The 15,070-nt window shown below is 45.4% G+C and overlaps 1 protein-coding gene across 2 annotated transcripts in view; it reads right to left on the bottom strand.

Moving 5' to 3' along the window:
- The window catches only part of SNX25 (sorting nexin 25), a 91,299-nt gene that overhangs the window by 32,786 nt on the left and 43,443 nt on the right, over positions 1-15,070 (bottom strand). For both annotated transcript variants that reach the window (XM_010835770.1, XM_010835771.1), the window contains one exon: positions 7,104-7,174. In XM_010835770.1, coding sequence (XP_010834072.1) covers positions 7,104-7,174 — 71 coding nt within the window. The remainder of the gene's footprint in view (positions 1-7,103; positions 7,175-15,070) is intronic.

Below are 15,070 nucleotides of genomic sequence, written 5' to 3'. Positions count from 1 at the left end.
TTTTCATCTGACGGCAATGATGGGTTCTCAGTGTGTCCTGTGCTTGGCTGACAGGGAGGGCCTGCTCGAAGAACTGAACTCAGCGTCTCAAGAGGAAAGTAGGAAGATAAACGTTTGATGTATGGCAGAAACCAACACAATATTGTAAAGCAATTATCCTCCAATTAAAAATTTTAAATAAAGTAACTGTTAGTCTGTCTCCAAATTAGCATACTGCAAACTGAAATTATTTGTGGGTGTACCTGAAGAAATACTTGCTTGGAATTGTGACTTTTTCAGAAAACTTTTCATTCGTTTTTTTCTGCTTCCAAAACTCACGTTATTTCCATTACACTTAGATTCTAAGGAGCTTAAACTCCCACAGTTGCATTCCACGCTTCTGCACTGATTACATTTATTTTAAAAAGATTTAAAGCATATATCCTTACACTAGTTTGCATTGGTTACATTTATTTTAAACATGCTACACATATATTCTTACATTTTAAATTCTGTGCATAATCTTTAAACTACTTTAAAATGCGAGGACAAAGAGTTGCCTTTTATAAAATAAACCTAGACTGCAATTTTAACTTTGGGTTAAAACAGGCTAATTGAGAGAGACAGAGAGGAAGAAACTGATATACACTAAACAACAAACACATTCTTCTCCTGAGAAGGCTTAAAAGTCTTTCTAAAAGGACAAAAACAGGCAAATTCCAAAGGGAAGGGAGAAAGAGAATAAACCTTCCCCTAAAACCCAGCTGCAGAGCTGAGGAAACATCCCAGAGTCCCGCTGGAGTGTCCCCTGCTCGCGTGAATGCCTTCTGTTTGTTGAGGGCCAAAGTCATTGTCTGATCACAAAGCTTGTTGCTAACAAATGCAACGGCAGTTTGTTGCTTAGACAATTCTGTTTATTTTTTTGCCTCGGAAAACTAATGCCACGTTCAGGGCTTAATGCCTAACAGGGCACTGCTGCAGTGCGTGCAACTATTGTGCAAAAATCCTAGGAAATCCAGCGAGAGAGATGAATATGCTTCTTTGTGACCTGAGGACCCGTCCAGCCAAGAAATCCTCTCATCAAGAGAAGCGCGGGCCAGGGGGTGGACGACACACTGCCCGTTCGTGCCAGCCTCCTGCAGCCGCGTCTGCTGAGCCCTAGGTAACGCCGTGTGCTGTTAAGCCGGGTGAATCACACAGTGTTTATCCAGGTTAAGGAAGAAGGCCGAGACCACAAGCGGTGGCAGGTGACGCAGTGGGTGGCAGTGGCTCTTTACACGGGTGCCAAGAACACGTGAGTGCCCTAATCGTCTAAAACAGTTCATTATCAGTGTTCACTGGCTTCCCTCCTAGCGAGTCCAGATTCTGCTGAGGTAAGAGCAAAAGGGAAGGGGGTCGTTTGCTGGAAGAGAGATCTGCGTCAGACCTCGGAGGAACCCCCTGCGGGCACTGCCGGGGGCCGGTGAACTGCGTCACAGAGCCCTTTGGGCTGCAAGCCTTCCACCCACGATACAGGTCCTCCTTTGAGTAAAGTGATTTGCTGCAAAACAGAAACACCGGGGACAACCGCTGGGCGCTCCCTCCAACGTGGCAAAGGGCAGAGAAGTGACTTACAGTGCAAACCGAGGGCCCTGAAGCGGCACCAGCGTGGCTGGGTGAAAACGGCACCCCCGCGTCTGCCAAGCACTAAGAAGCACCCACAGCAGAGTGTTTCTTTTCTCATGTCAGACTGCAAGGCGCAGCCTAACTGCCACAGCCTCGGCGGGCTGCCTGAGGAATCCCATGGAGGACACACGGTCTCGGAATCAGTGACCTTCCGGGTGGCTAAACCTTCCCTGTGGGGCTGTCCCGTGTGTGGCGGAATGTCTCATAGCATCCCTGGCCTTTACCACTAGATGCCAGAGGCACCCCTTCCCCCTGGGTAGCAACCAGAAATGTCTGCAGACCTTGTTAAATGCCCCCTGTCCCTTGGAAGGCAAAACTGTACCCCCCACCACACTGGGAGGAGTACTACAGAGATGCAGCTCCTAAGGGGGTGCAGGAGGCAAGCCTGTGATTGCCCACCCCCACGGGGCTCCCCAGCATGTGGTTCCACCCCCCATGATGCACAGGTCTCCTCAGGCCCCCCAGACAGTGGAGGGAAGGGATTATCGGGGCTCCTCGCTGGCAGAGGTCAGGCCTCAGTCCACAGTGACAGGCTGACAAGTCTGAAATCTCTCCTGTACACTGAAACAAATGTTTCAGTAAAAGGTCCTGAGATGGGGGTTCAAGAAACGGGTGTGTATTTATTTAGGGACTAGTGAAGTTTCAGCGGAGAAGGTAATGGCACCCCACTCCAGTACTCTTGCCTGGAAAATCCCATGGACGGAGGAGCCTGGTGGGCTGTAGTCCATGGGGTCGCTGAGGGTCAGACATGACTAAGCGACTTCACTTTCACTTTTCACTTTCATGCATTGGAGAAGGAAATGGCAACCCACTCCAGTGTTCTTGCCTGGAGAATCCCAGGGAGGGGGAGCCTGGTAGGCTGCCATCTATGGGGTCGCACAGAGTCGGACATGACTGAAGTGACTTAGCAGCAGCAGCAGCAGCAGTGAAGTTTCAGCAGGAGAAATGCTGTTTCCTTCTGAACGCAGAGCTGACGGCAGTTCTCGGCAGTTACCGATCACCACAGATTTCCTCAAAGTTATCTGAAGATCACCTCAAAAGTTGCCCAGGAACTAACGCAATATTTACCTTACTTTCCAACTTAGGGTCAGTATGCTTTAAAAAAAAAAAAAAAAAAAAGAACAAGTGGGATTCTCTTATCACAGCAAACACCTGAAGTTTCAGAGTCGAGTGTGCCGCTCCCCTTCAGTAGGAAGGATACTTAAGGAATGAGCAGAGGCCCCAGCAGGAGCTCCCGGCGGAGCTTCTCCTGTTATAGCAGAGAAGCCGACAGAGGCCTCGAGGGCCAGGCGAGGCCAGGGGCCTGCAGCACACCTTTTATTCGTGTTTCCTTCCTTAAATATATCAAGTGCTGAGACTTCCAGCATTTTCCTCGGTTGAAGGCCCTCCAACACGCTTGCAACAGATTTTTAAAGTAGTAAGATCCCATCAGTTAAATCCACATGCCAGATTACCAGGAGAGGCCTGCTCCCAGATGAGAATGTGACTTAAGCAGAGAGGAGTCAGAAACCGAAGACACAGCTCTGGCGCATGCAGCTTCTGAGTTCAGAGCGTGACCCTCAGAGCACCGAGTGCAGGATACGTGGGTTCATGCCCCAGATCAGCACATGACTGACCACGCACTTGCTGAAAACCTCTGGACCTGAACTTTACTTGAATAAATACAGGTTCTTAGGACATACGATGACTCAAGTTTTTTGTGGGGGGAAGGTGGGAGCTGAGTTGGATATATAAATTATGAGACTAGAGAGCCTCAAGGCAGGAGACCTGGTTTTGACCCCTGGGTTGGGAAGATCCCCTGGAGGAGGGCATGGCAAACCACTCCAGTAATTTGGCCTGGAGAACTCCATGGACTGTGTAGTCCATGCGGTCACAAAGAGTCGGACACGACTGAGCCACTTTCACTTTCACAGGGCTTCCCTGGTGGCTCAGACGGTAAAGAATCCTCCTGCAAGCAGGAAGACCTGGGTTCGATCCCTGGGTTGGGAAGATACCCTGGAGGAGGGCATGGCAACCCACTCCAGTATTCTTGCCTGGGGAATCCCATGGACAGAGGAGCCTGACGGGCTACAGGCCACGGAGTCACAAAATAACTGGACGTGACTGGCTTAGTCACTAAGCCACCACCACCAGAGGGCGCGTGATGGAAACGGCTGAGCCCTTGGCCACAAGGCAGCGATGGGACGGGCCTGCGCTGGGTGCTGGGGAAGGGACCGCAGGCTCGGGGCACCGCCGCGCTCAGGGTGGGAGGGCCGGGCAGAGAGAAACCCTAGCAAAGGCCCTGCAGCAATGGGCTGCGGTGTAAGTTTAGGTCATTCATAAATTAGAAACTGTGTCAAATTACTGCAATGCCACAAAAAGGACTCTGAAAAGTCCTCTAGAATAGCTCCTTCCTTTAGGTAGGGACACTTTTAAATCCAAAATCAGATAAGAAATATGATCCAAAAATTATTCCTAAAGGAAATCATTATGGTTTTTATCAACAAGTAACTGTGTATGTGTGTATACATATTCAGTATATTCTGAAGTTCTTCTACAGTTCTGCTTGATATACTCAATTCCAAAACTCTCTACTTATCCTCTAAACAAGGCACACAACGGGCACGGCACCCCCATGCGGGCAGTGTTTATACAGAGCAGTTTCTATTAGACCCAGATCAACATCCTGTCCTTTGTTGCAGTCAGCTAAATAAATATTACTCTTGAATCACTTTATTCTTGCTAACATTTCAGAGCCCAGAACAGCAGTGAGGGAAAGAAAAAGCCTTAAAGGGAGCTGAAATAGAAAATAATAATTTAGGGTAACACACAGGATACAATCAGATGTTCTGGGATTTTTCTTTTAAGTTTCCCACTAAATTGACCTCATACCCCTCTTAACGGGCTGACAGGTTTTGCTCACTGCAGATGTGACAGGAATAGGGAAAAATAAATTACGGATAAAAAGGGCTCCAGGCATTGGGGAGCTATGGTTTCTCAAGCAGCTGTTCTAGTGGTTAAAGCCTAAATGTCCACTCTCTTAATGATATGTCTGAATTTCCAAAGCAGGATTCTGATTCATCCCTGTTGTTACGTGTGCTGACAGGATCCACCCTTCAAAACCACTGACCCAGGGGCCAGGTCTGGGGCGGGGAGTCTCCCACCAAGCAGCCCCGTGGAGACCCCCCGCCCCCTCCACTGCCTTGCAGGGTAAGAGACATCAGACTAGACACCAGGACAGTAAATCCCTGTTGCTTAAGGAACTGTATGGTGATAACTCGGCTGGCTTACACACCTAAGAGAAGCCCATATAATTTAAAATAAAGTTGCCAGTCAATTAAAAACTATAAAAAAAAAAAAAAAAAAAGAGGGAGCTGAAATACTGGGCTTATTCGCCTTCAACAGTAAAGAAGTCGTAGCATATGTTCCATTACTACTAGAATGCCGGCACTTGGCCAGTGTCTTAGTTTGGGCAGCTATAACCAAACACCACAGACTGGCCGGCTGTAAACAACACAAACGTGTTTCTCACAGTCTGGAGACTAGGGCGCCAGGGTGGTCCTTGGTGAAGCCCCTCATGGGGGAGGTTGGGGATCTCTCTGCAGCCTCTCTCATAAAACACCAAGCCCATCCATGAGGGCTCCACCCTCCTGACCAAAGCAAACTTCCCAAATTCTGTGACCATCAAGCAGCTGATGGGATTAGTGGGTAAAAGTCACACTTCAGTCAATATGTTTGGCCAGAATGAATGATAAAATAAGGTCAGAGGCAAGGAAATTTTGTGAGCGCACTTAAAACTTCTGAGACCAAGTGCTCCAAAAAATTTATAAATTGTGCAGTATTTATAAATTTGCTCTAAGAACCTGTTTCTCCAAATATTCCTAATTTTCCTTTCTCACAGGACAAAGATCTGGGTTCAGATCAGATCAGATCAGTCGCTCAGTCGTGTCTGACTCTTTGCGACCCCATGAATCGCAGAACGCCAGGCCTCCCTGTCCATCACCAACTCCCGGAGTTCACTCAGACTCACGTCCATTGAGTCAGTGATGCCATCCAGTCATCTCATCCTCTGTCGTCCCCTTCTCCTCCTGCCCCCAATCCCTCCCAGCATCAGAGTCTTTTCCAACGAGTCAACTCTTCGCATGAGGTGGCCAAAGTACTGGAGCTTCAGCTTTAGCATCATTCCTTCCAAAGAAATCCCAGGGCTGGGTTAGATGGTCTCAAATTTTGTTTTTCTTATTTCTATGATTACTTAGTTTCCCTAGAACAGTACCAGCAATTAAACTAGTTAAGACATTGTAAAGAATTCAAAAACCATTTGATACCTTATTTCTTAAAAACATCAAAATTCCAAAAGAAAAAAGCCACCAAAAATCAAATTAAAATTTCTACATTGTTAAAGAGAGTAATTTGGTCTTCTACTATGAACCTGAAACATTCTCAGAGTGCTGTGTGGATTTGCTGGAGTTTATTGAAGCCTTGGAAGCCTTATTTGAACATTCCTGAATATACAAAGAGGTCCTCCCAGCCCTCCTGTGTTATCCTGAGAAAAGTCAATGCAGAGTCAGCTAGTTAATTCCTTAAGGTTTCAGAGGGCACACAATTGGGTAATTTCTCCCCACCTGTTATACAGTATTTTCTCCCTTTAAATCCTCAAAATACTTCCACAATTACATACCAATTCCTAATCAATGAACAATTATAATTGAAAAAGACTTGCCTGAAACAAACATATTTATATGTAGCAACAAAATTATATTTCAGCATATTCATTCTACCTTCATTTAAAAAAGAAAAAGTTCTCATCTCTAGTTTGCATCCCAAGTATTCTTAGGATCTTCCATCTGTTCATTTTTTTTTTTAACACTTCTTCAGTTTACTATTCACAAAGAGAACATGAAACGAAGGCTAAGGAGAAACAACCCTGGACATGAAATTGCTTAGAGCCGCACACGCAGCCTGGCAGCATCGCTACATGGTCACTTCGAGCACAGCCCGACTGTCCAGCTTTAAGGAAGCAGTGCGGGCAGGTGGGGCGGCGGGAAGAGGTTAACATCCAGACGAGGCGCTTCCCAGATGCTCAGCCCGCCAACACGCTGACCAGATCGCACTCTCTCTAAAACAGAGCTCTCCAAAAACTAACAAAACAATTCTATCTGGGGGGAGCCTTTTAATATGAGGAAAAACTATGAAACTATGTTTAGTATGTAAACAGAACAGCAGCATGATTCTACCCACTGACTACAATATTCTAAAAATTATGAACACAAAGTTTATCAGGGAACACAGAACTACAAAGGTTTTTGTTAGGATGAAACCATACTTACTTTCTCTTTTGCTGATATAGCAATATTTTAACAAGTTTGAAATACTTAAGTGTATACTCCATACATGTCAAAACTCTGACAGGAGAGAGAAGACGGGGAACTAGACCCAGGACCTTCAGGACGTAAAAGCAGAGAAAATGAACTGGTCCTTACCTTTGTGCCTCTTCAGCTGCGGGAAGCTGCTGATTGTTGTTGCCTGGATTATCTCCACTACAATTTGATACCTGAGTATTGAAGAGAGAGAACAATTAAAGATCGAACAGGAAGGTAAGACTATTTTCAGGAAGAATTTCAGACTCTATTTGTAGTGATCAACTGTAACACGGTGAATCCTGCATAAGAATCATGAAAACCATCCAACGCAGGTGAAGTCAGCAGGCTGGGTGCTGCGCCATGGGCTACTCGTTCCTGAGGCCTGAATGCAAGAGTCCTAAACGTACCCCCACCTCCATTCCCTGTACAGAAGCGTTCCCACCTGCCCCCCGACTGAAGAGGGAAACCCTGAGGTCATGAGCGACTCCTCCCCCTCTTACACCCCTCACCAGCGCCCTCCCTGACGCTGGTAACCAGAACCCTACTGCTTCTACCTCCCAGACCTGCACTGTCCAGGAAGGTGACCATGAGCCACGTGGGCCACTTAAATCACAATTTTATTCCTCGTTGCACCATCCACACTTGAAGTGCTGAGCCACCTCACGGACCTCATAAACCACAGTGGACTGTGCAGATAGAACACTTCCATCTATAACCTTTACTAGAGATAACACTCAGGGAATATTGCATCATTATAGGATATGGTGGTTCATGGGACGTTTTCCCCCAGGACTTGGGATTGTGTCAATGTGAGGAAGCTGTGGGTGACGGACGGCTCCAGGAATATGTATGTGTGACTGAGAACACCTCTGCTTCAGGAAAAAGAAAACCTTACATTTTTAGACCAAATATAATCCTAGAACGATGGCTATTTTGAGCATGTTCATGTTAGGTAGGTTATAAACCCAAGTTCTCAGGGGCTATTCAGTTATTATTAAGTATTTCCCTAATGAAACTCATTGATTCTGAGTGTTTCTCAGCCCTTAATTATACTAAGAATCTGCCTGTAATAAAACTATGTAACATTAACTCTTTATCAGAACACAATCTTAGCAGCATTTTAAGATTTAATGCTACATCTGGCTGGCTTTTTTTTTTTTTTTTTAACCCGCCACCTGGCTTGCTGGATTCTCATTCCCCAGCCAGGGGTTGAACTCAGGCCTACAGCAGTGAAAGCCCCGAGTCCTTAACCCCTGGACTGCCAGGGAGCTCCCTTGGCTGGCTTTTAGAGCACAAAATATGTTCTTCTGCTTTTCAGCTAATTCCTGGATGACTCGAATTCATCAGTCATAGCTCTTCATGGGTTCAGATTCACATCTTTTTATTTCTTCCTTTGCGTCATATGAACATCGATGCTACTACCCCACCCCTCAGAGAACGGGCTGTTGGGAGCGCTGGCTGGCGGTCACCTACGGCAGACTGCTGGTTGCCAACACCCTTCATCTCCTTCTCCCCCACTAACTGGACCACACTGATCAGGGCAAGCGAGGCCCCAGACAAAAATGCTAACCTTATCTCAAGCAGTTAGGGACGGCCATCTGAAATAGTTCTAGCTGACGAGACATGAGCGGAACTGGCCGGGAGGGGGTTCCAGGAAGGCTTCCTACAGGGGCGGGCTCCACGGGAAGGCCCCTTTGTCTTTTGTCCCTGACTTTCCTTAGTTCTCCTGCCTGGGACAAGGATGCAGCGGGATGGAGGCGCAGCACCCCCAAGGATGAAAGCCACGCAGTGATGGGAGAAGACGGGAGAAGCTCAGGTGTCCAGAGACACCACTAAGCCATGACTGCAGCCCCAGCCTGGCCATCTCAGGACTTTCTGGTATTGAGGGTCATAAAGCCCTGACTTGTTCAAGTAACCATGCGTCAATGTGTCTCGTGGCCAAATGCCACCTGACTAGCAGAGAACTTTCTGAAGTTTCCATACATGGAGAAGTTATCTCCAGGCTGAACACACTCAGGTAATGTCCTCCAAAAGGAAGCCTTGCTAGGACATTAATGACCATTACAGTTGTGTGATAGAGCCACCTTCATTCCTTCATTAATGGTAAAACACAAAGATAGTTTTTCATGTGATTTTTCCCGCCAGTTACTGAACAGATGAGGAAACAGCTTATAAGAAGCATACACAAACCTGGAATCATCAAAGTCTAACACTCCCTAACCAAGTCTTTATTTTAACCTTGGACTTAGTAGGTTCTATAAGCAAAGAGCACTGACTTCTTCCAGGCAACTCAAATGCATGTCACCAAACTCCATAGGCTTGTTGTAGCAACTTCTACAAAGAAAAAGCACAAGAATAATCTATGTGGTCAATATGCTTTCATTAAACAAACACTTGTTAATCGTTTCTTAGGTTCTAGACACACAGAAGTGAGTAACACCAGCATGGTGTCTGTTTTCAGAAAGCTCCAGGGATATATCAGATGGAGAAAACAGCCTATAATATCTGTAATTATGAAGACTACATAATAGATATTAATGATTCTAAAATGCAAAATGGCAGGTACATTTACGATTGCTGGTATCTAAATACGTGGGTCTATGAACCAGGGCTACAGTGCAAAACACAGATATAAAGGAAGGAACAACTGTGTTAAAGTGGTAGAATTATAAGTCATCTTAAAACTGTTCCCAAACTACTTCCCTATCTGAGCCAGTCCACACTAGACTTACCTTCCTTCCTGCACAGGAAGCTTTCCTCCCCTCTCCGTTTCCGCACGAGACCCATCATTTCTATCCTTTAGGCTCGAAATACCATCTTTGATATCCGCCCTCCTGTAAATATGAATCTCCAAGTCCTGAATCTTTAAACAAGTTCCTCTCGCCCTCTTCCTCTAGACACCACCCTTCTCACCCGTGGGTCAGCTGCATTCGCTGGACGGCCTGTTTCCTTCATGTCAACCTTTCTATCTCTCACCCAACCCACGCTGTGCAGTGCTGTCAAAGCCCCTTCCTCAAGGACCACTCTCAGCGCCTCCTCCTCTGGGGAGGTCCCTGGAGGAGTTGAGCCTCCTCTTCGGAGGAGGACCCCTCTGCTCCAGCCTGTGAGTCCCTCAGCAATCGGCACTGGCCCCCTCGCTCAAGCCCCATAGAAACCTGGAGTGAAGTCAGGATGGCTTCCACACAGCTCTCCTCAAACTGTAGCCACTTGCCAGGCTTTGGCTTATGCTGTTTCCTTCTGAAAACAACCTCCCTTTTTGGCCACCTAATCAGATCTTGCATATATTATTTCTTCCCTCAGGTTATCCTCAATCCCTCTCATTCACATCAACATTTCTCCTCTCTGAAACCCTAAATTACTTCTGCTCTATAATATCACCCATTTATCTACTATTTTCCACAAAGAATGTTGTAAATGAAGAAAACGGTGTGTCCGGGGCTTTGGGGGCCTCGCCCTTCTTTTTAACATGGTAACAAGTCTTGTACTTAAAAAAGTAAACAGTGAGCCTAATGCCATCTGAGGAAGAAGTATGTTCAAACGAATCCATGGAATTCTAAAGTAATATCAGCTAACAGATTCCTTTCATCAGGTACCAGGTTACCTAACTAAATACTTTATTTTACATATCGCATTTAATCCTCACAAGGTACTATAATGAACCCCACACTACAGAGGGAGAAACTGGAGTTCAGGGGGATTAGGAAATCTATACAATATTAACACATTTTTATGGAATTCAGAAAGATGGTGATGATGACCCTATATGTGAGACAGCAAAAGAGACATAGATGTAAAGAACAGACTTTTGGATGCTGTGGGAGAAGGTGAGGGTGGGATGATTTGAAAGAATAGCACTGAAACATGTATATTACCATATGTGAAATAGATTGCCAGTCCAGGTACAATGCATGAGACAGGCTGCTTAGGGCTGGTGCAATGGGATGTCCCAGAGGGATGGGATGGGGAGGGAGGTGGGAAGGGGGTCCAGCATGGGGAACACATGTACACCCACGGCTGATTCATGTCAATGTATGGCAAAAACCACTACAATACTGTAATCAGCCTCCAATTAAAATAAATTAATTAATAAAAAATTCTATATAAGGTCTCACTGCTTTTAAGTACAAGTAAAGCCTAAATCAAAAATGTTGGAGCCTAAAACAAAATTGTAGCTTTGTCTATGAAAAAAGATATGCTGTTTTTAATCTCCAACTAGATCAGAAGCCTCTTGAAAATAGGGATTGAGTCTTGAATTCTTTAACAGAGTCTAACTTGGCAGTAAATATTTCAGGGTGCCAGGGACGGAATGTGTGTGTGTCCCCTGCAGAAGTCACAGGTGAAGCCTACACCCCAGTGTCATGGTGTTTGGAGGCAGGACCTCAGAAAGGTCATTAGGTCTTGAGGGTGGTCCACGCCCATATTAAAGAGACCCCAGAGAGCTCTCTCTACCTCGTGAGGACAGAGCGAGAAGACTACTGTTGAACCAGGAAGCAAGACCCTCACCAGACACCCAGTCTGACTACCAGCAGCTTGATCTCAGGCCCACCAAACTCCAGAACCGGGAGAAAGAAATGTTTGTTTTTTGAGCCACCCATTCTACGGTGTATTTGTGATAGCGGTCCAAATCAAAGAGCTAAATTCCTAAGTGTTAACATCTGTAACAGTTAACAGGTGCACATAATATCCTGAACAATCTGTTCTCTGGGTGTTCTCAGTGATTCACACTCCGGAACAAATAAGTCATCAGTGGTACTGACGAAATACATGCCATCTGAGGAAGAGGCATGTTCAAACAAGTCCACAGAATTCTAAAGTAACATCAGCTAACTGACTCCTTTCATCGGGTACCAGGTACCTAATTAAATACTTTACACTACCTCATTTAATCCTCACAAGGTACTGCAATGCACCCCACCCTACAGAAGAAGAAGCTGGAGTTCAGGGGGTTTAAGAAATCTATACAAGGTTTCACTGCTTCTAAGTACAAGAACCAAAATGACAACCTAGGGCTTGATGATGCTAAAGCTTAGCCATTTTCCAGCTTCCCTAAAATTCAACAGGTTAGTGTTTAGCATGTCTAAGGCCCTTCACGGCTTATCAGCACGGCCAAGGCCAGACCATCTTTCCAGCCAAACTGCCTTCCACATCCCTCTCGGATACCATTTTCCGAGCAAACCAGGCCACGTGCAATGCTCCAAACACACTCCAGCTCTTTCCTACCAGCCGGGCTCTGCTTCGTTTCTTCTCCCTCCTACACCTCACCTCTCCTCTTCACCTGCTGAAATCCTATTCACTCCAAAACATTCAAGTCTCAGCCAACTCCTCTCTGAAGCTTCCTAGATCCCGCTCATCTACAGCAGGAAATAGGTGCTCCTACCCACTTCTTTAGCTCTTCACACTCTACCTTTGGCCTGATTGTCTTACTTCACATTTAGCGATTTACATCCACAGGGGTCTCCTGTTTTGAACAGCAAACACCCTGATGACCGGGGAAAGAATCGAGGGTCCAGAGTCAATTCAACTTTACAGATATCAGACCCTCCTCACATGGTGCCCAGCACACAGGAGGCATCTGAAGATCCTGACTGAATCTGCAGAACTTACTTTCACTTGACACCAAAAAGCAAAGCAGGAAATGAAGGACTTCTCATTCCAAATGCTCCAAGTCTGATGGCACAGCCTTCCTGGTTGTCTGAGGAGCTATCGGGGATACCTGGTGCTCACTTGGCCCGTCCCCTCCAGAGAACGACACAGCCTTGCTGGTGCCAAGTTCAGTTCAACCACTGGGAGGACTATTATTTGTAGGCTTACTCTTGATCAGAAGAGCAGAGATTGTTACTATCTCTTTTTCCGAAATGATGATGTAAACTCAAGTCTTAGGAGGAAGCAGTATAGTAAGAATTCAGCTCTTTCCAATCCTTGCAAGGTCCTACCCAGAGCATCTTTGTCTTAAGGATAATGAAAAAGTCACCCAAAGCTTGCTGGTGCCTGCCACTGAGTCGCCACCTCACCTCCCTTCACTTTTTTATACTTAGCTAAATTAATAAAGACTTAGACCAAGATTATTTTTATGAACTCTCTCCAGTGATCTTAATCTCGCCTGAATGCTTCACAGTCCTTCAAAATGCGTGCTCGGTCACTCAGTCATACCTGACTCTGTGGCCCTGTGGACTGTAGCCCTCCAGGCTCCTCTGTCCATGGGATTTCCCAGGCAAGAATACTGGAGTGGGTTGCCATTTCCTGCTCCAGGGGATCTTCCCAACCCAGGGATTGAACCTGTGTCTCTTGTGTCTCCTGCACTGGCAGGCAGACTCTTTACCACTTGTGCCACCTGGGAAGCACCAGCCTTCAAAATAATTACCTTGGAAATCAACACTTTCTACTATCAAATGTTCAGAACAGCTTTGGGATCCTATCAGACTTGATTTCAAAATTATTTAGAAGCCAAACCAAAAAAGTTAGTCTCTCTACTTCATTAGGCACATCTTTGAAATATGACTTTAGAGCTGTCTTGGGAGTGTACATGCTGGAACATCTTAGCAGAGTCAAAGGCTGTGGACAAATTCAGCTGCACAACATGTTAAATGGTTTAAAATACCATCTTGTATTAAAATGAGCAAGGATCTACCATGGAACAGAATATCATATACATACAAATGTTTAAGAAGAAAATCAGAAATTTTAAAATAGTGTTTCAGAACTGCCACAGGCTACTCTATATCAGGCTAGAGATAATATTTCCATTAAAGAGACTTCATGTAAAGTGTTTAAAAAATGAAGCCATGGTGATTTCTGCTAGCTAAGCTGGCGCCGTCTCCCATGTCCATGACACTACCAAGGTCTGCTGGATAATTTAGAAAGTGTATCAGAGTAGTTAAGAATGTGAGCTTTGGGGACTTCTCTGGTGGTCCAATGGCTAAGACTCTGTGCTCCCAATACAGGAACCTGGGTTCAACCCCTGGTCAGGGAACTAGATCCCACATGCTGCAACTAAGACCCGGCACAGCCAAATATTAATATATAAATATAAAATATAAAGAATGTGAGCTCTGGCACCAGATGGGCTTTGTTCAAATGCTGCTTTCAATGCTTACACTATCACCCTGGGACAATTTTTCAAGCTTTTAAAACTCAAGAGTCCTCATTTGTAAAAAGAGGAATAGCAGCATTTTTCCTCATAGGACTTTTATGAAGTTACATGAGAGAACTTAAAATATCTGGAACTGCATCTGCCTCACAGTGAGAGTTTAACGACTATTACAATTATTGTCCTTTAACACTGCCGCTGACTCTTTAGATGTGTGTTGTTTAGGGGGATGGTGTGTGTGTGCTTGTAAAATATACATAGAAGCCATTTTATAAAAAGTAACCTCACTTTTTTTTTCCTATGAGAGTCTAAGCCTGATCAATTAAAGACCACCAGGGTCATTATAGTCCCAGAACATCAGGCTTCCTGACCCACTGCCATGAACAAGAGGAACCATGGGGCATCTCCCCGGAGAAAAAGATAAAAGTTACCATAGGATTCTGGGGAAAGGCAGGGTGTGGATGAAATGTAAATGAAGCGGTGCTGTGACAGGCTCAAAGCAGGGCTTGTCAAAGGGTCAATTTCAGATGAACCCAGGGCCCTACTGCCTTGGAAACTACAAAGTTAAGGTCAGCGTAGGATGCTGAATCCAGAACCCCCTATCTGCAACTCTGGGTTAAAATGGGGCTGCTGCTCTGTGTCAAAGTGGCTGATACCCTCCAGGCAAGAGCAGGATGTGTCATTCCTACTGATACAATTTCATGCAGCAAAGTTTCTGATAAAATTTAGAGAGCCGTGCTTTTCAGTGAATAAGAAGCAGGGGTTGCTCAGAAGGGAGTATCATCATGACATTTTACAGCTGTGTTTGGAAGAAATACTACTTCCTGTTAACTTGGTAGCTGGTTTTAGTGTCTGCTCCCATCAGCCTGATAAATGGACAGGCAGATTTTACTTTCTCGGTCTGAGCCAATTTTTACTTTCTCTGAAGTTAATGCTCTTTCAAGAAAATGAGAAAATACACAAAGTACGACATTCAAAGTTAACTGCTATTAACATGTGG

This window comes from Bison bison, unplaced genomic scaffold, assembly GCF_000754665.1.
Source record: "Bison bison bison isolate TAMUID 2011002044 unplaced genomic scaffold, Bison_UMD1.0 scf7180017864050, whole genome shotgun sequence".
In the NCBI taxonomy this organism is placed as follows: domain Eukaryota; kingdom Metazoa; phylum Chordata; class Mammalia; order Artiodactyla; family Bovidae; genus Bison; species Bison bison.
This window is presented reverse-complemented; position numbering and strand designations above follow the sequence as displayed.